The sequence below is a fragment of the Zootoca vivipara genome, chromosome 4, assembly GCF_963506605.1.
Source record: "Zootoca vivipara chromosome 4, rZooViv1.1, whole genome shotgun sequence".
NCBI lineage: Eukaryota > Metazoa > Chordata > Lepidosauria > Squamata > Lacertidae > Zootoca > Zootoca vivipara.
In genome coordinates this window covers 80,681,861-80,705,971 of record NC_083279.1, presented here as the reverse complement: position 1 = coordinate 80,705,971, position 24,111 = coordinate 80,681,861, and the positions used below count along the sequence as shown (strand labels likewise).

Sequence of the window (24,111 nt, the reverse complement as noted above, 5' to 3'; positions counted from 1 at the left end):
TATATTCTGTATGGGCTCGGGGGCTATCTGAAGATGCAGTAGTCCACAGACAAGGGCTTATTTACTTACTGCTCTTCCTCTCTCTTGAGCCCAGAATGATGCCGGCTTACATGGAGTCAGAACTTTAGCTCTAAGTACAGTGTTTTCTGACTGTCTTAGAACATGCGTAGACAAACTAAGATTCGGGGGCTGGAACTGGCCCAATCGCCTTCTAAATCTGGCCCACAGACGGTCCAGGAATCTGTGTGTTTTTACATGAGTAGAATGTGTCTTTTTATTTAAAATGCATTTCTGGGTTATTTGTGGGGCATAGGAATTCTTTCATTATTTTTTTCAAAATATAGTCCGCCCCCCCCCCCCACAAGGTCTGAGGGACAGTGGACTAGCCGCCTGCTGAAAAAGTTGCTGACCCCTGGCTTAGAACCCTCTGTGGTCTGTCAGAGTTCTTTCACTACCAGGCTGCCCAAGATCTCAGAATGTTAAATCTTGCATGGGACCCTTTATTATAAAAATAAAAAAAAATATGAAGAAACAAATGAAGGTTAAATGTGGAAGACAACACAGTATTTAAGAAGATATGGAAAGAAGCAAATAAATAATTAAATGAAAGAAGCTCAATTATGATAACATGAGTTCAACTGGCCCAACCATTTGTATCGTTGATGCCCAGCTATTGTAGGCCCGAAAGCATTGCTGCAACGTAACAGAAACCTAGGGCTGCATTGGTCTTGCACTACGCAGGGTTTTTTTTCCTGTGCTACTTTACTGGAGAACTTTGCCATGTACATTTTGTCTTGATTCCTTTTTCCCATATTTGTCATTGAGAAGAAGCCATGCAGTTGTTAAAAGTCCAGGAGTCTGTTCAGAATCCAGCAGGCCTAGAGGAAAGTAATATCAAGTTTATCTCCAAAACACAAACGCACACCACATGCAGATTGCTTCCTCAGCCCTTGAATCTAAACGGAGCAGAAAACGTGGGGGTGGAGAAAAAGGAAATGCAGAAAGTGTCTAAAAATACCAGGTCATTAGGTGATAGGTTGGAGAGGCAGTTCCTCCAAGAAATCCAGGACCTGCATGTGCTGCAGAAGTGATGCTATAAAGATGATTCAACGTGTCTTGGTAGAATTATAGACAAACAGTGAGTGTGCCTTGCTGAATGCATTTTCGTTTTGGTGTATTTGGAATGGAAAAGTTACTCCATCATCACACACACTGCAGTGCACATGGGTTAAATATTTTTAATACTGTATCTGGCAAAGTAATTCATGATACAGCACTTAGACCACAAACAGAATATGGCAGTTTAGGCTGCTGTGTAATTGACTCATCATGTTTTGTTTGCATTGCTTTATGGTAGCTAAACCTCAATGATTTCTGTCTCTTTTTCGTTGGTGGTTGATAAATCAGGGCATGTCCTTTTAGTTTTTGCTCCTTTCTTTACTGCTACTTGTAACTGTTAGCGCTTATCTGTCATGCTTTTCAGAGGAGGTAGTTGTATAGAATCAAACTGGTAAACTTCGTTGCCAAAAGGTAGACTTTTCATTTTGAGGAAAGGAACATGCAGCAACAGTGAAATGTGGTAAAAGAAGGAATGCTCTAATGAAGATGCCATGTGTCTTCTTGAATGAGTAAATAATATTAATCTTCAAGGCACACAAAACAGTAATGTAACAGAGATGAAACAGCCTAATGCCTTAATTTACTTGAAATTCAAATACATAGATTAGAATAGGTATTTTCTGTAGTCAGATGCTTCTAAAGATGTCAAAATTAGTCTTGCAAGAGAGTTGTAACTTTATTTGCTGATTAGATCTGTGAGCCCTAAAAGTAACACCTGAATTCTTAATTCGTATTCTGCTTGTACCTTTTTCCCTTTTTCCTTTCGTTCCTTTAGTAAGCAACTTTCCCCCTTCCTTTAATCTTCTCACCACAGCTAACTGTTTCTGCTTCCAAAAGCTCTTCTGTGTATCTAACTAAACATTCATATGCTTCTTTGCTGTATTTATAAGATTTATTATCCACCCTTTACCGCAAGATTGCAGTGTGGGTTACAATACAGTTATAAAAACAAGTAAAATTGTTCAGACAAAAAAAAAGGAGAACATAGATTCAACAAAAGATGTGGGTCCCACAAAGCAAAGTAAATTAACTGTGAAAAGGCCATGGGAAAGTGTCTTACTTTCACACAAAGTTCTCTGGTATTTTTTACTACATGTTCCCTATACCATTTAACATCTAAGTGGCTGGGAGAGATCATCTGGGGAGTGTGAGCTGATTGGTGATTGGGTGTCACCGATACTTTGATGATTCCTAGTTTTACATCTCCTTTTCATCTAATCCAGGTGAGGCAGTGGGAATTGTAAGCAGTGCTTGGGTTTGTAGTGGATGAGAGCCAGTAAACTGAGACTTGATACAGGGAAGACATGAGTATTGTTGGGGGGGGGGTTGTCTGCCCAGCTAGGTGGTGCTCAATCTGGTTTGGATGAGGTTTCACTCCCCTCTATGTCACAGATAGCCAAGAACCCTCATCTAGCCTTTCAGAAGTGTGCTTAAATGTAAGGTGGTTTACACCAGAAAGAGGCATGCCATATCATTGGGGGGGGGGATTTCATGATTCTGAAGCCACCACACTAAATACTATGTCTCTTATAGATGTCAATCTAATGTCAGCAACCACTGGTATAAGAGTCAGTGCTTCCTTAGCCAGTCTTAATTATGGGTTCAAAAGGGAAAGGTTGCCCATGAGATTCATACTATTCTGGATACTAAAGGTTACCAGCACCTTAAATTAGTGTCAGAAACATCATGGTAACCAATGAAGTTGTTTCAAAATAAGTGTTATAATCATAGTGGCACAAATCCATCAATGTACGGACCTATTGAAGTTTCTGGACCGTCTTTACAGTTCGCCTACCAGCCCAGACTGTTAAAAAGCATTTTGGACCACTTCCACATCCCAGGTATCCTGGAACTGAGGAGGACTCAGATGCATTCCAAACTGCAAACATGAGTGATATGACCCCCCCTTCCAGAACAGGCAGTTTCCCAGATTACTGCTTGTTCAAATTTCCAACCATCATTTCTGTTGTGGCTAGATGGAACTTCAGCTTATTCACCCGCATCCTATTCCATTACAAATCGAAGATGCTTTTTTAGAGGAGGCCACTGCCATGTTTCATTCAGATAAAAAGAAGTGGACCTGGGTGATTTATAGCCATTTCATGAAGATTAAAAGTTTAGTACAAACAACTGAACTGAGGATGCACATTGGTTATTTTCCATGAGGAAAGATTCTGTTGTGCCGGCACTGTATTTTACAGTGGAGTCCATTGGGCAGAGCAAGGGAGAAACAGACTTGACCGCAACAGTTGCAGTAGCTGATCAATAAGTTTCTCCTTCCCCTCTGCATGACCTACTTCCACCCTACTCCTATTTGGGTCATCAAAAACATCTTCACCCTCATTTCCTTGGAGTGATGGATCCTGAAACTGATGCTTCACAGCTCCTGTTGGTTTTCCCCAAGGGGTCAGTATAAAAACTGCTTTACCACATTCTTGCTGTTAAGCACTAGCATTTTGATTCAATCTACAGTTTTGGTTGTAGCAAAATGTTCCCTAGTGGCTAATAAGTCTAAACTCCCTATACAAGCAGTTACTATTCCATGGCCCACCAGAATAGTTGAGTTGCAACTCCCATCATTCCTGGCCATTGGTCACTGGTTGATGAGGGTTATAGTTTAGCAGTATCTGGAGGGCCACGGGTCAGTCACCCATGCCCTATGCCGCTGTCTCATTTACATATTTCAGACAGTTTTGTTTCCTTGGTGGCCCTGCATGTGGGACAGGTACTATCTCAGAGAAGACTGCTGGAGGCCCTGACTTTCAATCTCCTGCCTTGCAACTTAAGTTTGACTTCCAGGACCATATGACTACTTCCCCTGTGTCAGTGGTTCCAGTGTGGACCATTGGTTCCCACTCAGTGTACTCCGCCAAACGGCAACCTTCATACCAGGCAGACAAGTCACTGTGGTGTGTGTATCCACCAGAAATCTAGGTATCTTGGTCTCTAATGATCGAATTGGCTACAACAAGGAGCCTGCCCCCATAGGGATATTCTCACTGCGACAGGATATATGTTAGCCCCACAGGAATGAGTCGCTTCTAATGGAACATTTCCTCTTAGAGTGCTGTCCTCATGCCCCCAAGACTCTCTAGGACTGCAGAGGAGCTTTCGCCTTGAGAATGAAAAGCTGCTCTATCCACCAACCTCTGCTTCCCTTTGCTTCTCCAAATCCCAAGAGATCTTGCCCCTTCCTTTTAGTGAAAGACTTGATTTTTCAGCTAGAGGATGTACTGTTTAAGGAATGGTTATGGAAATACCTTCTGCATGTTTCAAAGGTGTGTTTCTGTACAAAACACAGTTAAATTCCTATCTTACTTAATTCAAAGAAACCACTTGTCTAGCAAGAAAACAAGCAGTTTTTCTCCAGACTATTTAGGCAGCTTCTGTAAATCGACTTTCAGATAGCAAGGCTGCCAGCAGATGGCCTTGTGAGACTGCTTCAGAACATCCTCAGTACAGATAAGAAATCATGGCTGTTCTAGCTAAATTCCCCATTAATCACCAGCAGTACTACAGTGACTGACTAATCTTAAAGGAAGACTTTCTCTTTCGTGGGTTGCCTAAGCAAACTCATGCAGGCATTAAATGAATCTGAAACTTTGCTGCATTTTGTGGAAGAAAGTCTAGAACATGTTGATTAGTATTTAAAGAAGACTCAAATAAGATCATATTTTCCACTGATCAAGTTAAGGTTTAGGTTTGATTGTTCCCTGTCATTTTTCTTGGTGGGAAAAACTTCAGAGCGAAAGCAGGTTTTAGAGCAGGGATCCCCAAACTAAGGCTTCAGACCTTGTGGGGGGCTGAACTGTATTTTTTGGGTTATTTGTGGGGCCTGCCAGGTGTTTTTATATAAGTAGAATGTGTCCTTTTATTTAAAATGCATCTCTGGGTTATTTGTGGAGCATAGGAATTCATTTCCCCCCCCAAAAAAATAGTTCAGCCCCCCACAAGGTCTGAGGGACAGTGGACCGGCCCCCTGCTGAAAAAGTTTGCTGACCCCTGTTTTAGAGGCTCCTGTTGCAGAGGCAGAAATCACTCACATGGTACTGTGAGTTGCTCCCATAGTACTTGATAGGATGGGGCAGGGTACCCAGCATGGTGCCTTCGAGTTGTAGCTGGGCTGTAACTCCCACCAGTCCCAACCAGCATGATTAGTGGTCAGGGATGGGAGCTTTAGTCCAGCAACATCTGACGGGGGAACCATCTTGGCTACCCCATGGTAGGAAAATGAAGCATGTCTGTTGTCCCCTCTAGACATGGTTCCCTTACATGCAAGTCAGTCGGTTCATATTGGGTTATAACTGAATTTCCTCCTAAATAATTAACTGCCTTTGATCATTTCCTACCTAATTAGCCAGTGGTTATAGTAAATGTTATTTCAGTGTATGACAGTTGTGAAAAGGGCAAATTATGTTACAGAGATTAGGTAGGTGATAAAAAAATTAATAATTTTTTTCAGTAAAAAGTGTGTTCTTGTCTGGGAAGCTATGCATAGTTCCTCTCTTTGTATCTCACAAAAGTGTATTATTTAGCTAGAAAAAGGACAGGCGAGGCATCCAAAATAATTAGGAAGTAGTGCCCCGTCCTTGTGAAGAAAGGCTACATTGTTTTAGACTTTTTAGTTTCAAAAAATATGAGTAGGAGAGAGGCATGATCAAGGTTTACACAGTCATATTTGGTGTGCAGACTGGATAGTTTTCTCTCCATATTAGAAGTCAGGGTCATCCAATTAAAGTTGACTGGAAGGAATTTCAGGACTGACGGAAGTACTTTTTCACACAGTTTGCAATTTATGAAATTTGCTACCACAAGATGCGGTGGCCGTTAGCTGTGATGACTTTAAAAAACAGAGTACAGACTTGTGGCAGATAGGACTTTCGTTGCAGGGAGACGAACTTGATGACCCTTTGTGTCCCTTCCAACTGTGCACTCTTGGGATTCTTGGAATCTTGGTGTCTTTTTCTTCCTCCTTACTCGTCCAAAACATAATAGGCGGTATCCAACGTTCCTGTTTTGCTAGCACAACTGACTTATGTTTTTGGAACAGAACTCTCATTTCCCCTTGTGGCCTCCCACACACCTGTAAAATCAGCCTTCAGAGGCAAATTGGGTCAGGGGATGGGAATGAGAGAAAGGTGAAACTGTTGCAGAAGTGGAATTCTGCTCGCAGAGATCAGACGCAAGTCAGATGTTAAGCTGCATTAAAAAGTCAGATGTTAAGCTGCATTAAAAGGTTACACTTGTAACTTTTTTGACATCAGCACTAAAGGCACCAGTTGCATCATCTTTTCTATATAGAAAATTTATTTCAAGGTGATGAGTGCAAAATCACCACCCCACATTAAGGGGGAAAGCTTAGTTCTTATATTTTCTGTGAGAAAGTAAATATTGCTTACTGGATGGAACTGGTAAACAACTGGACACAGAATTGACCTGCACCTCCATGGACAGCTGTGAGTCCAAAATGACTGCACACCTGCCTGCACACCTGCTCCTTCAGGGGCACAGTTGCCCCATTCAGGACTAGGAAGTCCCAGTCCCAGTCCCCGTCCCCCCCAAAGCAGTACTTCTGTCTTGTCAGGATTCAACCTGACACAAGATTATATATAAGGCATGTTTTACAGGACACTTACTTATTGTGGCAGAAAGTATGGTCCTTCTTTATTTGTCCACTTTTTCGTTCCTTCCTACGCTAGGATATTTTTCATCTTCTTTTTCTGACATTCAGACTGAAGTCTTCTGCACCCCATCTAAGTCCCAGCAGCTGATCATCCATGTGGGCAAAAATGGGTCAATTTGCTTCATTGTGACTTTTCACATTTGGCTTACAGTGGGTGGAGAATATAAGATCCAGCCCGTGCTAAGGATTTCTTCTAGGACTTAAATTCTCTTGTAACATTTGATTGAATGTGTTTTCTTTAAATGCCAACACTAGATGAACCTCAAGTTCACATGGACCTCAGAAGTATATAGAATCCATCACCAACTCTTAAAACACTCCCCAGGACCAACTGCTTTGCATTCACATGGAGATTGCACGCATGAAGCCAAGTCCTGTCATCCTTGCCCATGAAAATACTGGAATAAAAATAGCATGGGCAGGCCTATATGCATATTGCTCCGCATAAGCAGACACAATTTCCAAATTATGTTGAGTGCATGTTCATGAGTTGGAACTGGCATAGACGGGGGTGGGTGGGTGCTATCTCTGTTGTATGTGGGTTCTACATTCTGTAAAATACATGTGGATAGGGATCCTGTGTGTGGTGACTTGGCCTTGCTGTAAACAGTAGCTGAGCTTTTGAGAGGATACTATAAAGTTCCTGTATGCCTATTGTAATAAGACAATCTGATTGAGTCATCACTAATGTTATTTTTACTTTTTCATTATTTGCTTTTTAGAAATATGGCAAATTAACAGCTTGTACTGGTTGCAGAGTTGAGTGCAGGTTTTTTGACATGACACAGTGCATAGGACCTAATGGACACATGGAGCCATACTGCTCAACTGCATGCATGAACACACACAAATCAAAACATGCAAAATCAGAAAGTAAGTGAAAAGGTTGGCATGTTTTCGTCCATGATGATAAGATAATTTTCTGAAGTAGGAGACTCTTGTTTCACTTATGCTTTCTGTCTGATTTTCCTTTGGGGGAAAAATTATTTTAAATTAGTTGATGCCTAGATTAGATTTAGCACGTAAAATAACATTAACTATGCTTATTGGTCACATACAAAAGCTATAAAAATTGATGCCTTTAGACTTTTAATATTTAGCTATAACTTTTATAATGAAAAAGTGTGCTCTTAATTCTTCCACTGCATCTATTTTTGTCTTAAATTCATTGCAAAGCTTTTATTATTTTATGACAGAGGAATATTGTTGGAGTCATGATCAAAGAACACACATTGTTAGCAAAAGTGCAGTCTGTGTTCTTCCTTGCAAAATAGATGGAGATAGTTAAAAATAGGTTGAATTTGTTTGAAGAAGTGCAAGTACTTTTTTTTGTAACCCCACCAAAATAATACACTGAGGCATGACTTACACAAAAAGTGTTTGTAATTAAAAACAAACTTTCACATTGGCCTGGTTCAGATGATTATCTGATCATCTTACAATGCCATGATATGAACAAGATGATACATGGCTCATTTGTTCCTCCTTCAACACTGTGAGTAAACTAGGAAGCCTGTAATTAACCATAGATTCTGTTTTCATCAGAACCAAGAAACTATAGTTTCTAACTTCAGAACACCTTGGTGTCTTCCAAAGCTGGTAACCGTAGTCTCCTGGTTCAAGTAAAGTAGGAAAATAGAGATTTCCTGGATTGATTGCTTGAGTAGCAAAGAGGCTGAATTCCCAGCTAAAATACTCAGTTTTTTTAGCCAAGATAAGATTATATGAACACAGCCATTGATGCAGATTTTGAAAAATGCCAACTTGTTATTCATAACCTTGTACATGTGCATTTATTTTATCTGTAAACTACATTTTTCTTTTAGGTATGGGGATTGTTTGCCACTTTTGTAAGCGAAACTGTTTACCTCAATATCAAGCCACAATGCCTGATGGAATACTGTACACCTTTTGCAGTTCGAGTTGTGTAGCTAAATTTCAGGTTAGCTGTTGTGTTAAATCTCTTCCTCCCTGGATGTGTATTTTTCTGTGCATGCCTGTTAGGTGCTCTTAGTATGTTCATGTTAAATAATTCGCTAGCTACGCACTGTTAAAAACTAGTCTTTTATGAATATATGTTTAAACAAGTGGGGCTTCTAATGTACCTGGTCAAATTTTGGCACTTCTCAGTAATTTCCAGAGTTATGGTGAGAGTTGTTTGAATGTCCATTCCCCTGCACTAAGAAAAGTGAGATTGGGACAACCCATGGTTACTTGAACACAAGATCTCCTTTGACCCTGTGTATTAAACTTAGTTTCAGATAACCACAGGAATTCCTGGGTCATTTCTGCATACTGTAATAGGAGCTGGTAGGAAGCATTTATATCACCCCATGTTTAGAAGTTGGTAAGGGGCAGGGAGTAAATTTTAATATCTTATCTCAATGTGAGTGAGGGGTGGGCTTAAGTTCTCCTTTGGGCTGCACGAAAAACCGAATGTTGAATTTGGCAACGACTGGCAACATATGTGATTATGCTGCTTTTAGAGATTAAGAATTACACTGCACATAACAATTGGATTGGTTTCCAGTGCACTGTTTGCTGGGTGTTCATTCCATATGAGTGACATTTGAATCCTCAGCGTACGTGTAATAAGGCTGCCGTGTATTCACATTGCATAGTTTTAAGCGACAGAGTTGTAAATACCTTAATCCCCATTCCATTTTAAAAGCAGTGAGTGTTTTTAAATAAGAAAAGGAGGGAGCAATTGTTTATTCTTCTTGGTAGTGACCTGCTGATTATTCTTGAATGTTACACCAGTTTTACTTAAAAGAACCAAATGTGTTTATATCTACATCATCCAGATTTGATACAAGCCAGTGAGACTTGATGTTGAATGGGCTTCAAGCCTGTGTTGCTTTCCTGACCTTTTGCCAACTTTGTTTTCTGTAAATGAAATAGAAATTGTAAATTCAGAGGATGGCGAAATCATCATTGCAAGTTGGTGTCTGAACCCTGATTAACAATTGCATATTTAAGACTAATAATCCCTCTGTGCCCTGGGATTATTAGTATTAAGTATGCAATTGTTAGGTATGAATGCTAGAAAAAAGAAAAGATTCCCAGATATGATATGCCACATAGGCTGCATGGGAACAAAAAAGATATTTCGACTCCTACTTTTCCCATCATTTCTGCCTCCCAAAGTTACTCCAGAATGAGATTTAGGAAGGAAAAATATGGATATAGAGGAGAGCCTGAGCAGGGCAAGTCCAGCACCATGGCAACCCTTGTCTCCTAACCTCATCAGAAATTGGATGAAGTCCTCCAACTCTTTAGAGGTGACATTGCTAAATAGGCAAGCAACTTAGCAGAGATCTCAGTGACAGCAAGCACGGCAATGGAACTCAGCTTGAAGAACAAAGCCGCCATTGAGGTAATGAAACTCCCACAAATTGACTTAAAGCTACAGCTAGAAGACATTCAGGATCAGGATTGCTGCCTGAATATTAGGGCCAGGGGGATTCCACGAGGAAGCTGGAGAGCAAAGTTTGCAAGAAGCTTTTATAGCACAGATCTGTCAGCTGCTTCTGAGGTGAATCTTTAACCTGGGGATATAGAAAACCTACACGGTTCACTTTGTTCCAAACAAAAAAAAGGGGAAGAACGCTAGGGATGTTGTAGTGCGTTTTCCCAAATACTTGGTAAAAGAAATGACTTAATGCAGAGATTTAGGGCTACCCTTGTAAATTAATAGTAATCCAGACTGGAATCTAGAAAGCTTTTGCAGCATTTGGAATTGCAGTTTAAATTGGAGCAGTGAACACGAGAAGCTGCTGAAGAAAGCAGGGATCCAGATCAAGAGAGCTTTGACCTAGTGGCAGAGAGACAAAAAGTTTTCCCCAAAGAAGAAATGGCCAGAACCTATCCCTGATGGATCCTGCTCAGCTTGGGGTTTTATGTGACCATTCTGTTGACATTGCATAAACAATCATTTTAACTTCTGCATAAAACTGCAGCGCTAACTTCTTTACTGTTAGACCCGTGGAGTGGGGATTTTTTCCCTCCCCTTTGATTCCCCTTTGATGAATGGAACTCATTGAGTTTCAGGGGAAGTTGTGGGTGGTGGGTTGTTACTTGTATGGGACAAATGGGTACATGCCAACAGTTGTGGGAAGTGGTTAACTACAGGTTCAGTGTATTGCCCCGATAAACAGCAAGTACTCTTTGAAAAATACACTTTTTCACAGCAAGAATCCTTTAAACAGGAATAGATGGTCATCGGAGACAATCTTAATTTCATACTAAATGAATATTTTGACAGAAGAAAAAAAATACTTAAAGGGGAAAATACTCACCCTCTACTGAAACTCTGCTATATTAAATATTGAAAAAATACACTTTTATATGATGCATACAACTTCCACCAAGAGAAACATGATTACACTTGTTTTTCCAGTTAATAGGACACTTTCTTATAGCCTACCTCTTGATCTCAGAGATGTCCTTTTGTGCCCACTCCTCCAATATTGGGAAGATGCACACTTTGATCATATTCCTTTGTTCACTTCTTTGATCTGGGAAAATAATCCACTGGAAATGGATTCAGGATTACTACAAATCAGCAGTTGTCGAAAGGCCACCAGAGGAAATTCTTAAGGCAATGGCCAGAGGAGCATTAATTAATTTAAATTATAGATAAAATATCTCTTCCACAGTTAATCATAGAAAAATGGTAAACCAACTCCTCTCTATTGAAGAACCTCAAGTGGGCATTAAGAAAATGAAATGTATTTAAACCACCTGTGCCAGATGGCTAAACTGTTGCCTTCTCTAAAACCTTCCAAGACCAATTGGCTTCTTTATTTTTAAACAAATCAAGCAACAGGCAAATACCAGATACTTTGAAAATTGTTACGGTTCCTAAACTTTTGAAGGATTTTGAACCACATCACCCCGTACTTTAAATAAATGCCTGTACTAAACATCCTGGTAAAGAGATGGGCTGTGATCTAACTGTATTCATCATTATTATAGAATTCACCTGACAACACTCAGTTGCCTAATGTTGAATGTAATTAATTTTGGACAAAATCATCCAATGCCTATAGCCATTTTAGCCCTGGATGCCACCAAGGGGTTTGTTCACTGGAAGTGGAAATGTTTATTCATTACTTTAAATAAAATGGCAAGTGAAAAGCTTAGCAAGCAATTAAATGGACAGAACACAGCTGTTTTCTTTACACAATTGAAACTCTGAGATTCCATATAACTGAATTAACATCCATCAGGTTCTACATGTTTCTTTACCTGACCTATGACACTATTTGAAAACTTGATTTATACCACAGATCATTTGGATAAAGGCCTGTCAAAAATGTTGAATATTTTGGTCTAGACCTCAATGAAACCTCTAACTTCCTTAAAGGCCCTTTGGGATTGTGTCCTGGGTGCAATAATAGGCAGTACTCATTGGGAACACATTCAGGGTAAAGCTCTGTTTCTCTCGTCATCTGCTTGGAACTTAAACATGCATTAAAAACTTCTGCACTACTGGTATATGCACCCACTTCTGTTAAGAGGGATTGCAGAAACAAATGCAGTCAACTATCAAACTATCGGAGATCAAGGTTCCCTGTTCTGTATATGGTCATCCTGCCCAGAGTTCTAGCAATTTTTGGATAAAAAATGTTTCATAATGCTGAACTGATTACTCACCTGATAGCAGCAGTAAGATTAACTATACCTAAAATTTGGAGATAGCTAAACACAAGCTTAATGGAATTTGGTTTCAATAATTATGAGGCCTCCAGATGGAAAAATTGACCAACAAACCACAATGATAAGATATAACAAGAAGTCTGACAAGTTTTTTGCTGTTTGATTCAGTTTTATTAGATACGCTATGGCAAAAAGAACATGGGTAAAGAGTACCAGCCTCTCATGACGATCTATGGAAAGGTGCTTTATTTGATGGGCATTTTTATTGGAGAATTGAGTTTGTTCACACATGATACGCTGTATTTGTCTGAGGGGGTGTGTTTGTTTATACTTGAAATTTAATCAAACAAGTTCAGAAAAGGAAAAGGTCCTGTTGATTTTGGTGGGAAAGATTCAGGCATGTTTAGCAGGAGAGTGACTTGATCTTAAAACAGCTTAGCTTTGACTAGATTGTATCCATTTCTTTTTAAAACTTTGTCCAAGTTAATAATAAAATGTGTGAGGAGCCACCTGATTTCATCTCCAGATTTGACATTGGTTTATTAACATTTAAGCTGGTTGTGTGTCCTGGAAAGTTCTTTGAATATTCCAGAAAGAAGTTCCATCAAGTGGAATATACTTTGTTTGTAATATGCAAATAAGGCAAACTCTTGCTTTTCTGGGTCACCAAGGCTGAAGCCTCTGTTTGCAAATCTGTATCGGTATCTACGTACACACTGCTAGTTCATTTCAAAATGGCTAGAATATGTTTGACCTACATCTCTATCTGTACCTGTAACCCTGGCTGCTTCCTTTTTCATGTAAACCAGATGCATCTTTTCTCTGAAAACCAAGCAAAACAGTAAAAAGAAACAAACCAGTTTGTGTTCTTGGCCTTCTTGCATGCTATCTGTACCTACTAGACTCACCTTTTAGCTGTGCTTTACTTACTACTATTAAAAAAAAATCTAGCCTACATTTCAGTCTACCTCTAAGGGCTCAAGGTGGATTAATTCCCCCCTCTCCACATTTGATTCTAACTGTGTATGTGGGTTAGTCTACTCAACTTCTTTTGCTGCTTGTGTCGTTGTCCTAACACGGTTCATTTCATGGGGTGACCTTGTTACGTATGCGAAGAAGGAAGAATTGGACAGCTCTCATATGATGCAGCTGGCTAATAATACTGCTTCTTATCCGATGGAAAGGGAAGGCAATCTGCAGATCTTGACTGCCCTCATTTTCACTGGATGGATGGAAAAATTACAGGTCAGATATATTTTCCAAGTTAGCCAACATTATGTCATGGAAGTAGTAGCTAACAATTAGTTTTCTCATGATTTACCTCCAAAGCGAGTAACTTAAGCCAGATCTGCTACACACAAGTATGAGAATTGCACTTACAGCATTCACTTAATATAGCTGGTTATGCAAGAAACAAAATAGGCAATTTTGCCATTGGTTTTAATTACATTCTCAGTACACTGTATTAAAACTAATGAGTGCATATAAATGATTCCCCTATAGTGTAAACTATGGAACCCGATTGTGGTGTTGTGACATGCTTGCTTCCTGTTGACTCCATTGTTCCACAATTTGGGATAACAGGGTGCTGCAGGTATGTGCACCATGCTGAGTTTACCATATCCGTAAGACTAGAAGATATGTCAGAATCACATGGAAACAAATAAAACTAGACTTGCAGACAAATCAGACGTGTACCCCAAGAAGCCTATCCTTCCAATGGCTTTGTGTATCCCACATTCTCCCAGTGAAAATGTTGTGTTAACCTGTTTAGCTACACACCACTTTTCAGCTTTATTAACACCTCTCTGCATTCTAAAGCTACCTGTATATATGTGTAGGTGGTATCTGAAAGGCTTCAGAGCTTCTGTGGTCCCAAAGGTCCTATCTATGTGGCTTACAGTTTGGTTCAAAGATTCAAGCGTCCTGTTGCTCTTCAGTTAAACACATCACCCGCACCATTCCTTCGCCACAGTCCACATTGATATAAAATTAAAATAGGTTTTGAGCGGCACCTGAAAGTTAAATCACAAGAGGAACTACTTCTGGAGAGAACGTGAGCTTTAGTGATACTCTGGATTTTTAAAAGATGTGCTAAATGAAAATGAATTGGGAGTTGGAGCTGGAGGCTGAGTCAAAGGAATGCACAGGCCTGCAGAGACAAATGGCATACATTGTGTGCTTTGCTAATGGAGTACTGTCTTAATGTCTGCTTGATTCTGCTCTTCACTATCACCACCACCCATCAAATTTGCTGTTATCAATTGGGATGGTCTGAAGACCTTGGGGTAGCCTGTTCTGGAAGATTTGACTTGTCTAGATGCTTACTGTGGAAAGGGTTTCTCCCTGTTGCTTCTACCTGTATTTGTGGGTGGTTCTGCTCAACCTCTCTCTCTCCCTTTGTTTTGTCGGCTTTTGAAGGGATGTGGGATGGAGGTTGACTACAGACCAGGCAGGGTCCAGAAAGCCTTTTGCTACCTCTCCAGGGGCAGGAGTCATCTTGTCCTCCAGCTAACTCTCCCTGCCTGTGGTTGAAGACAGTTGGGCCTCCTTTAGGGTTCTAAATCAACCCTGTGTTTTTCATTAGCCTGCCTTCCCTTTTTGTGAGCTGTTCTCTTCCTGGTCCTCCTCTCCTCTTTGTTGGACGTTGTGCTGATAGGGAGCATGTGTGCGCTTGTGTTGTTGGTCTCTCCCTTCACCTCAGCTGTAAGACATCAGGTGGAGGGGCTGTGGCTGTGGCTGGGGGAAGAAGGGCCTCACGGGCCAAATCACGCCCTTTGGCAGGCCTAACTGCGGTTAGCTCAACCACAGGTTTCATATCTGCTTCTGCACCAGCTGAATTTTCTTCTCTTTACTTCAAGGCCATGTGCTCTTTGGAAAGCATTAGAGGAGAAAGAGGTTAGCTAGGCAAAGGATTCACCAGGACCACTCAGATTGCCCCCAAGCCAGAGGGCCTTCTGCCACCATGTGCCCCGTGTGAAGGGTCTCCGGGAAGTGTTATATTTTAATGTTGTTAATGTGGCTTTTAGTAATCTTTCTTTATGTTTCTTGTAAATTTGCTGGGAAGGATTTGTGTCCTGAAAGGCCGTACGTAAATAATTGTAATAATTAAGTGCATAGACCTGACTAGTATTTCATTGGCATCTTGTCATAAAGACCTCTGCCTTGACAGTAGTGATTATGCTTTTAATGCCTCCTTGAATGGTGTGTGTGTGTATGTTGAGCACAGTGAAAGGTTGAGAATGCAGTGACATAGTGAGAGGGAGTTAGATCATGAGACACCACACACTTTCTCCACCTTTCTCCATGGGCCTGCCCCTCCTCATCTGTCTACTGTTATCTATCTCCTGATATATTTCTACTAGAGAATGTTGTTCGTCCATCACCACCTGCTGCCTAAAGTTCTCTCTTGCACAGCGTCACTCATTCTTCTGTGCTTCCCCTTACACCTTTCTCTCCCTTCTTTGTGAAGCCTTTGGTTTAACCTTCCCCAGCTGGAATGAAGCCAAAGAGCACTCAGTGTTCATATTTATAATAATAATAATAATAATAATAATAATAATAATAATAATAATAATAATAATAATAATTTATTATTTATACCCCACCCATCTGGCCGGGTTCCCCCAGCCACTCTGGGCGGCTTCCAACAAAATATTAAAATACAGAAATCAATCAAACATTAAAAGCTTCCCTAAACAGGGCTGCCTTAAGATGCCTTCTAAAGGTCTGGTAATTGTTATTCTCTTTGTTATTTTCTCTTATTCTCATTGCTTCCTCCACCCCTCTTCCCCCTTTTTGCTGTTGTTGTTTTGGAGGCTCTTTTGATGCCTGCTTCTCTATGTAGCTCTGAGTTGTAATGTCCATTGATGACTGTATAAACAGTAAAAGTAAGCCTCAGAATGATCCTATATAGAGGATATGAAATTTAGCAGAAACCGTTTCAAGGAAAATCCTCTTCATAATAATACATATTCTTACTAATGAATGCTTTTTAACAAATGCAGTAATGCACTTCCAGCTCTACAGTGCTATGATTCTCACTTCTTTACTGTATCTCTGTAACAGTGGAGGAATTTGATCTGTATATTTTAAAAATATTTTTCAGACTCTTAGTGTACAGTCTTCAACCAATGGCCAGTTTGTGGCTCCGAGTGATATTCAGTTGAAATGCAATTATTGCAAAAATACTTTCTGCTCAAAGCCTGAAGTACTGGAATGGGAAGTAAGTGAATTATATCAAAATGGGACATGTACCTCTTGTATTGAACATAAAATGTTGTTGATACTTTATTGGTGTATTTAAAATCTTTATAGCCCACCCACCCTACCACCCAAGTCACTGTTTAATATTTCTTTAATAACCCTAGTTGAATGTTACCAGCCAATTCATGCTTTAAGATCTTCTAGAGAGACTCTGCTCAAAATTCACTCGTTAGTAGAGATACACTATGATACCTACCAAGGAAAGGGCATTTCTATAGCGGTGCCTCTGCTTTGAAAAACCCTCCCTATGAAGGCTTGCCTAGCATTGCAGACATTTCAGCTCCAGACCTTCCACCCTGATTTTATTTTTTTGTTTAAATCTGTATTCCTATAGAATGGCTTTTACTGATCTGGCAATTGCGCCCAGCAAGCAACATTGCCCAATCATTGGTTAAACAAACCACAGTTCTTACTTTTATTAGTCAAAATATGAAAGCCTTAATATGTCATATTGTTGATATTGCTGGATGATTTGACATTTTAAAGAACTAATAGCCAAGCGGATTTTCCTTTGCTTTAAAAAACAAACACATAGCCTTTTTCCTGAAGGGTAGAGTTTCTCGTGAATAAGGATTTCTTTTCTTTGGATAAAATGTCTTACACTAATATAACTTTTTGCCTTTTTTGTTTGAAGTCTTCTAACTTACCCATTTATCTTCTGTGGTATTTTTTTCCCATTAGAACAAAGCGTATCAGTTCTGCAGTAAAATTTGTTCTGATGATTATAAGAAACTACATTGTATAGTAACATACTGTGAATACTGTCAAGAGGAGAAGACTCTGCATGAAACGGTGAAATTTTCTGGTATCAAGAGACCATTCTGTAGTGAAGGTGTGTTGTGTCTCTCTGGTGCATATTGCTACCAATATTGTCATTTGTAAATGTAGTATTTAAGTATTTCAACATTACAAAAATGCGTGAACCAGTTTTGGATGTGTCTGGGGCCTAACTGAAGGAGCCAGTAGCCTGCCATTTATTTGATCTGAGGTAGTTTTTGTCATCTGATACCTGGATAGACTCATGGCTGAGTAATATCAACAGCCAATATCCAGTGCTGTCCGCATGGAAGCTAAATGGACTTCCAAAGTTTCGCCGCCTTGTCCTTCCCCCTGCAGCCTTTTGCTTGCCCTCAAAATATGCTGTGGAGGGTCCTTAGGGGCAGATTTGGAGGCGTTGCAAGGAGGACGAGAGAAGGGGGGGGGCTCCTTGTGTGAGCATGAATCCATTTGTGCAGCGTTAGATTCTACCCCCAGTGTACCACTGCTTGAATCAATTTAATATCTTTTTTGTTTAGATCTTTTTTGTTTAGGTCTAATACATTGCAAATCTATTATAGACCAGCAAATTGCATCACATGCTACAAAAATGCCTTAAACTCTTGTCCACTGCCACACACTCTACTGTAGAAACAGCTTCTGATACAGGGAACCTGAGCCTATGTTTTTCACATTTGTTCCCCACCTGCTAGCATTATCTGGGAAATTGGGAAAAGAGCAGAGGACAGGATAGGGCTTATCATTAGGCGGAGTGAGATGGCCAACTCAGGTGGCAAATGTTTAGGGGACAGTGGCAGAACATTCCTCCTGGTCTCCTGGTTGTAGCCTGCTGTTGGAGGACAGAACTGTTTCTGCTGCATGAACTGTCCTTCACCTCAATAGGAATAATTGCTAGTCCAGTCAGCTTCTGTACGTAGTATGGTAGGAGCATCATTTGGACTTTAGCCTCAGGCAGCAAATATCTTGGAGTGGCCCTGGGGGTTTGTGAATCTGTTGCCACGCAGTGCAAAAAAAGCTGGTCTTTCTCTGTTTTTTTTTGAGGGGGGGGGGGGGCGGACAGCAATGTTCTTCTCGGACCATTCAGACCAACCACTATTTGGGGATTTTGCTAAGATGGTATATAAAACAGTCTAAAGCCCTTGAATGTCTGTGCTATTGGATTGTCATATATGGCTAGGAAGCACCTTTATTTAAACCTATAACCTTTGCAAAATAAAACGAGGGACGCAATTCTAATGTGTGGATTTGTTCATGACATCTCCACTAGATGGAGCAGTGAACTGCAGAAAAATTAAATAAAAAGTTATATACTTCAACCTCAGTTGAAAGCAGATGGACATCTAGAATATGAAATAATGAGACAGGGCAATTTTGTTTTCTGTGATAAAACCCCTGTTTATACAAATCCACTTCAGCCAGGGGCATGGCTAAATTTTGTTTCTTAAGGAAGTATTCTGCTGGAAGAGAATCTTATATAGATATGTTTAGATAAGTTTAATGTAAAAAAGTCTTATTGAGCAAAAGCTTTTCAGTGTTTATTAGTATTTGATCAGTATTATTATTCATTTTTCAATCCCCTTGCACATCTCAAAGCTATACAGAATCATACAAAAAAAGAGAATAGTTAAAAATAGATTTTAAAATAATCCAAGCAACAACTAAAGATGGGTTTAAATATAGTGCACATGGACACCCAAGGCAGAGGCCCATATCATATAGGTTTCATCAACTGCCTGTGCCGTTTTTATTTTTCCAGGTTGCAAGCTGCTGTACAAACAAGATTTTGCAAGGCGGTTAGGATTACGATGCGTCACTTGCAATTATTGCTCTCAGCTCTGTAAAAAAGGAGCAACTAAGGAACTTGATGGAGTAGTAAGAGATTTCTGCAGTGAAGAGTGTTGTAAAAAATTTCAAGACTGGTACTATAAGGTAATGCAGTATTCAATACGTAATCAAAAGCTTGAAAAGTAATGAAAATTGAGAGATAAACTATCCAAAATATTGTTGATCCAAATGCTGCATATAAATAAAGAAGTGCAGTCATATAACATGCTATAACTTTGTTTGCATGCTACAGAAAGCCAAAATACGGCTTCCTAAAGATGTGCCAACATGCAGGCTCCCAGAGAAATGCTGCCAGGCACTTTGCTTTTGATGATGATAATAATAATAATAATAATAACAATAATAATAATAATAATAATAATATACCATTTCTATATCACCCTTCATCCAAAGATCACAGGGTCGTTTACAATATAAAAACACAAAAATACATACCTTAATAACAAACAAACAAAATAGCCTTCCCTCCTCCACACACACACACACACACACACACACACACACACACACACAGTTTAAAAAGCCATCAATTGTTTACTTAGCCTGGGAGAAGAAGAATGTTTTTGCCTGCTTCCTAAAGATATGTAATGAAGGCTCCAGGTGAGCCTCCCTGGGAAGGAATTTCACAGTAGAACTGTGTTGCTTAAAAATGTTTCAAAGGAATGACTGTTACTTATTTTCCCTTTTCAGCTGCTAGTCTAAACACCCTTTAGAATAGTGTTTCTACCACATGTATGGTAGTAATTTTTTCTCCAGTTAACAACACTGAAATTGTTTTTAAGGCCGCAAGGTGTGACTGTTGCAAAACTCAAGGAAATCTTAGAGAGAAAGTCCAGTGGAGAGGAGAGATGAAACATTTCTGTGATCAGCACTGTCTTCTACGTTTCTACTGCCAACAAAATGAACCTGATATGGCAACACAGAAAGGACCAGAAAACTTACAGTATGGTATGATACTTCCCGTAACTAACAACACAGAATAAAAAAAAAGGTGATGTGCTTTCAGGAAAGTCAAGTAATATGAGCTTCCAAAAGAGCTCTTTTAAGATAAAGCGCTGGAGCTGTCTTTGCTATAACATAGTACATACAGATAAGCAGGGATCACGCTAGAGCTCAGCATGTCAGCCTGCAGTGGACAAAACTGGACAGTCTTTTAAAAAAATGAGAGCAGACTCACAGTTTTCCCCATTCTTAGGAGGATGATCTGCTCCTTGATAATCAGTTAATTGGCTTCACAATGTTAAGGACATAAGAAAAGCGTGCTGTACCAGTCCAGTGGCCCATCCTGTCCAGCATCCTGTTCTTATCGTGGCTTACCATGGGAAGCCTCAGTGCAACAGCTCTTTTCTGCTTGTGAGTCCAGCAGCTGGTTATTCAGACACATAGTGCCTCCACCATAAAGGCAGAACAACGGTCATCATGGCTGGTATACATTATTACTGTATTAGTGCAGCCAGGTTGAAAACGTTGGTTTTGCCTTCTATAACAACTGCGTATGAAAAATGGCACCATATTAATTTTCTCTTCTCTCATTCATAGATCAAGGCTGTCAAACCCCCCGAACAAAAATCACAGTAAGTAAATTGCAGCTTGTATAGCTGGGTTCATTGTACTTGTATTCCATAAAATATAGGTGGGGATTTGTTTTGGTATTTTGGCTCACAACAAAACTCCTGATAGGCTTATATTGGCCATTTGCCAGTTCAGAGAATCGAGGTCTGTTTTCTGTAGCACAGCTACTATGGCATGACACTTCTGGGAAGTGTCTTGGGTGGGCCAAGCTGCTGCGGGTTAATGATTATATAGGAAACTTGTGATGATCCTGCAAACTAAGCAGCAATTTAATGCGTACTTGGTTGTATCCAAGGGACGCGGGTAGCACTGTGGTCTAAATCACAGGGCCTAGGGCTTGGACTTTGTGGTGCCTTCCACTTCCATACCTAGACTTGTTACATCTCTTACATCGCTATAGAAAATCCATTTTGAGCTTTATCCTGTAGTAAAGAAACTTCAGTGTCAACTGAGTGGGCTATTGTCCCCAACCTTGTTAGGGGTCTTTTTGTTTCAGGGGTGCTAATATTGACTGATGTCCTTATTCGCAGGGATCGGCGCCACCTCCTTCCCCAACACCAAATAAAGAAATGAAGAACAAAGCAGTTCTTTGCAAACCTCTGACAATGACTAAAGCAACATACTGTAAACCTCACATGCAAACGAAATCTTGTCAGACAGGTAAACTGCTGAGTCAAAGCACCGGCTGTCCAATCGCCTTCTTTTGCAACATTGTTTGTGAGGAATACAATTATAATCTGATGATTGTATGCTACCCTTCTGGTGCTAGTCTATAACAGTATATTGTCTTTTGTTTCAGATGATGGCTGGGAAAAAGAATACGTCCCTGTACCTGTTCCAGTTCCTGTGTATGTACCTGTTCCTATGCACATGTGTAGTCAAAATGTTCCAGTTCCTACAACGGTTCCTGTTCCAGTAAGCCAGATTTCAGCCTTGTTTAAAAATTTGTAGTATTTTGCATGCCCGGAATGTAGTCTAGTAATCCTAAATTTTCTTACTGGAAATCATCTGTTAAGAAGAGTTGATTGTGCCTCTTAGGAGATGTCATATGCAGCTGCTAGGCTTCAACAGATCACTCTCTTAAATACGCTTATCTCCGCAGGCATCTGCTCTATTGCTGAAATGCATTTATCATTTCAATAAATTGTACCATGCCTTTCTACAGAAAGCTGTGCCCCTCTTATTGTGTGCCCATAAACCAGCAGGCTGGTCAGACATGGAGATAAGTGAGGCATACAAGGGTAGGAAAGTAATAAGGAAGCCCTAACCTCTTTATGGAAATAAACCAATTAATGCAGAGCATTCATATCTTTTCCATCACCCTAACATTATAATAATTTAATAATAATAATTTATTATTTATATCCCGCCCATCTGGCTGGGTTTGATATGCTGAAATGTATTATTGTGTTATCCCTCCAAATGGGGATATCCCTCCTATTTTTATAGGAGCGGTTGAGATTCTGGAGAACGTAGGGTTGTATCCAGTTGTGTCCAGTGGAGACGTCTGTGAGTGGGGAGGTAACATTGCACCAGCAGAGCTAATCCAGTGTTACCACCGGTGCATTTGCACTGTGGCCTCCCACCCACATCTTCTGCAGAGCTTTCGGCTGGAATAGCATGGGAGGCTGCAGAAGAAAGGGGGAATATACAAAAGCACATCCTCCCCCGCCCCTTTGTGCTCATGGAAGCATGTGATTAAAGAGCCCACCCACTGTAAATGAAGTGGGAGACAGAATTGAACCTTGGGGATTTTTTATTCCACGGAGGCGTTCGCTCGCCAAAGGCACGCTTCTGTGCATGCGCAAAGCGCCGATAGAGTGCTTCTGCACACACACACGCTGTGCAGATCACTTCTGTGCATCCAACGCCGCGGAACCCGGATGTAAACACTTCCGGGTCCGTGGCGTTCGTAAACAGAGGCGTTCGTAAACGGAGGTAGGCGTAAACTGAGGTTCCACTGTACATATTATTCAGCCTGTTTTTGTGGCCTTCTGCTCATATGTCCCCTGGGTGCGTATGCAGTAAGTGAGTTATTTCTCCTTTTCTGTTTGTCCCTACATTTATATGCCACTAGTTGTTTCTCCTTCGGAAAAATGGCTGTGAGGACTTACTCCAGTTCTGGTTTCTTGGCATTAGCAGTACTTTTGTCACTAGCGACATTAATGATTTAATCATTCCTATACTAGGTACCAGTTCCTGTTTTTCTGCCCACCACACTGGAGACCAGCGAGAAGATACTTGAAGCAATAGAAGAACTAAATAACAAAAGGATTTCCAGTCCTGTGGAGGCTGAGGAGGAGTCACTGGCTGGAGCAGAAGAGATGTCTATAAAAGAGGAGAAAGTAGAACCTCAAGAGCTCAAAAGTATGTCTTGGCAACAGGTTGTTGTTTTTATTGGTTTGGCAAATTTGAATCTGTCCTCAGTGCTTATGTGGTGAACCCACACCCACTGCAAGTTCAGAGGGGTAGAAAGAAAGACAGAAAGCCAGGATGGTTCTGTTCCCTGCCCTCCTCTCTTATCAATTGTGGTGAACTGTTGTTGTTGTTGTTTAGTCGTTTAGTCGTGTCCGACTCTTCGTGACCCCCATGGACCAGAGCACGCCAGGCACTCCTGTCTTCCACTGTCTCCCGCAGTTTGGTCAAACTCATGTTCGTAGCTTCAAGAACACTATCCAACCATCTCGTCCTCTGTCGTCCCCTTCTCCTTGTGCCCTCCATCTTTCCCAACATCAGGGTCTTTTCCAGGAAGTCTTCTCTTCTCATGAGGTGGCCAAAGTATTGGAGCCTCAGCTTCACGATCTGTCCTTCCAGTGTGCACTCAGGGCTGATTTCCTTCAGAATGGATAGGTTTGATCTTCTTGCAGTCCATGGGACTCTCAAGAGTCTCCTCCAGCACCATAATTCAAAAGCATCAGTGGTGAACTGGATGGCAATAAACTGGTATTCTGCAAAGGGCCACGGTATAGTGCAACTATACCTAGACTTTGGGTGGTCTCCCTCCCTTAGTGACATGGGACTATTTCAACAGGGATGGGTCCCCTTCTGGAAAAGAGGATGCATTGCACTAGAGGCAGGATCAAGGGCAGAAGAGTGATTGTTGTGCGTTCTTTTTTCCAGACGTAATGCCTTTCCCTGATGAATGCTTTATTCTAGAGCTATGTTTCTAAGTCTTAGGCCCTAGGATA

General features: G+C 40.6%; 1 protein-coding gene across 9 annotated transcripts in view; it reads left to right on the top strand.

The window, feature by feature from the left end:
* Positions 1-24,111, top strand: part of ZMYM2 (zinc finger MYM-type containing 2) — a 62,709-nt gene that overhangs the window by 30,606 nt on the left and 7,992 nt on the right. For 8 of the 9 annotated variants that reach the window (XM_035114262.2, XM_035114263.2, XM_035114267.2 and 5 more), the window contains 10 exons: positions 7,525-7,675; positions 8,629-8,744; positions 16,572-16,688; positions 17,411-17,561; positions 19,263-19,435; positions 20,134-20,299; positions 20,891-20,925; positions 21,454-21,583; positions 21,723-21,838; positions 23,113-23,290. In XM_035114262.2, the coding sequence (XP_034970153.1) occupies positions 7,525-7,675; positions 8,629-8,744; positions 16,572-16,688; positions 17,411-17,561; positions 19,263-19,435; positions 20,134-20,299; positions 20,891-20,925; positions 21,454-21,583; positions 21,723-21,838; positions 23,113-23,290 (1,333 nt within the window). The remainder of the gene's footprint in view (positions 1-7,524; positions 7,676-8,628; positions 8,745-16,571; positions 16,689-17,410; positions 17,562-19,262; positions 19,436-20,133; positions 20,300-20,890; positions 20,926-21,453; positions 21,584-21,722; positions 21,839-23,112; positions 23,291-24,111) is intronic. The other variant, XM_035114268.2, reaches the window with a different exon arrangement.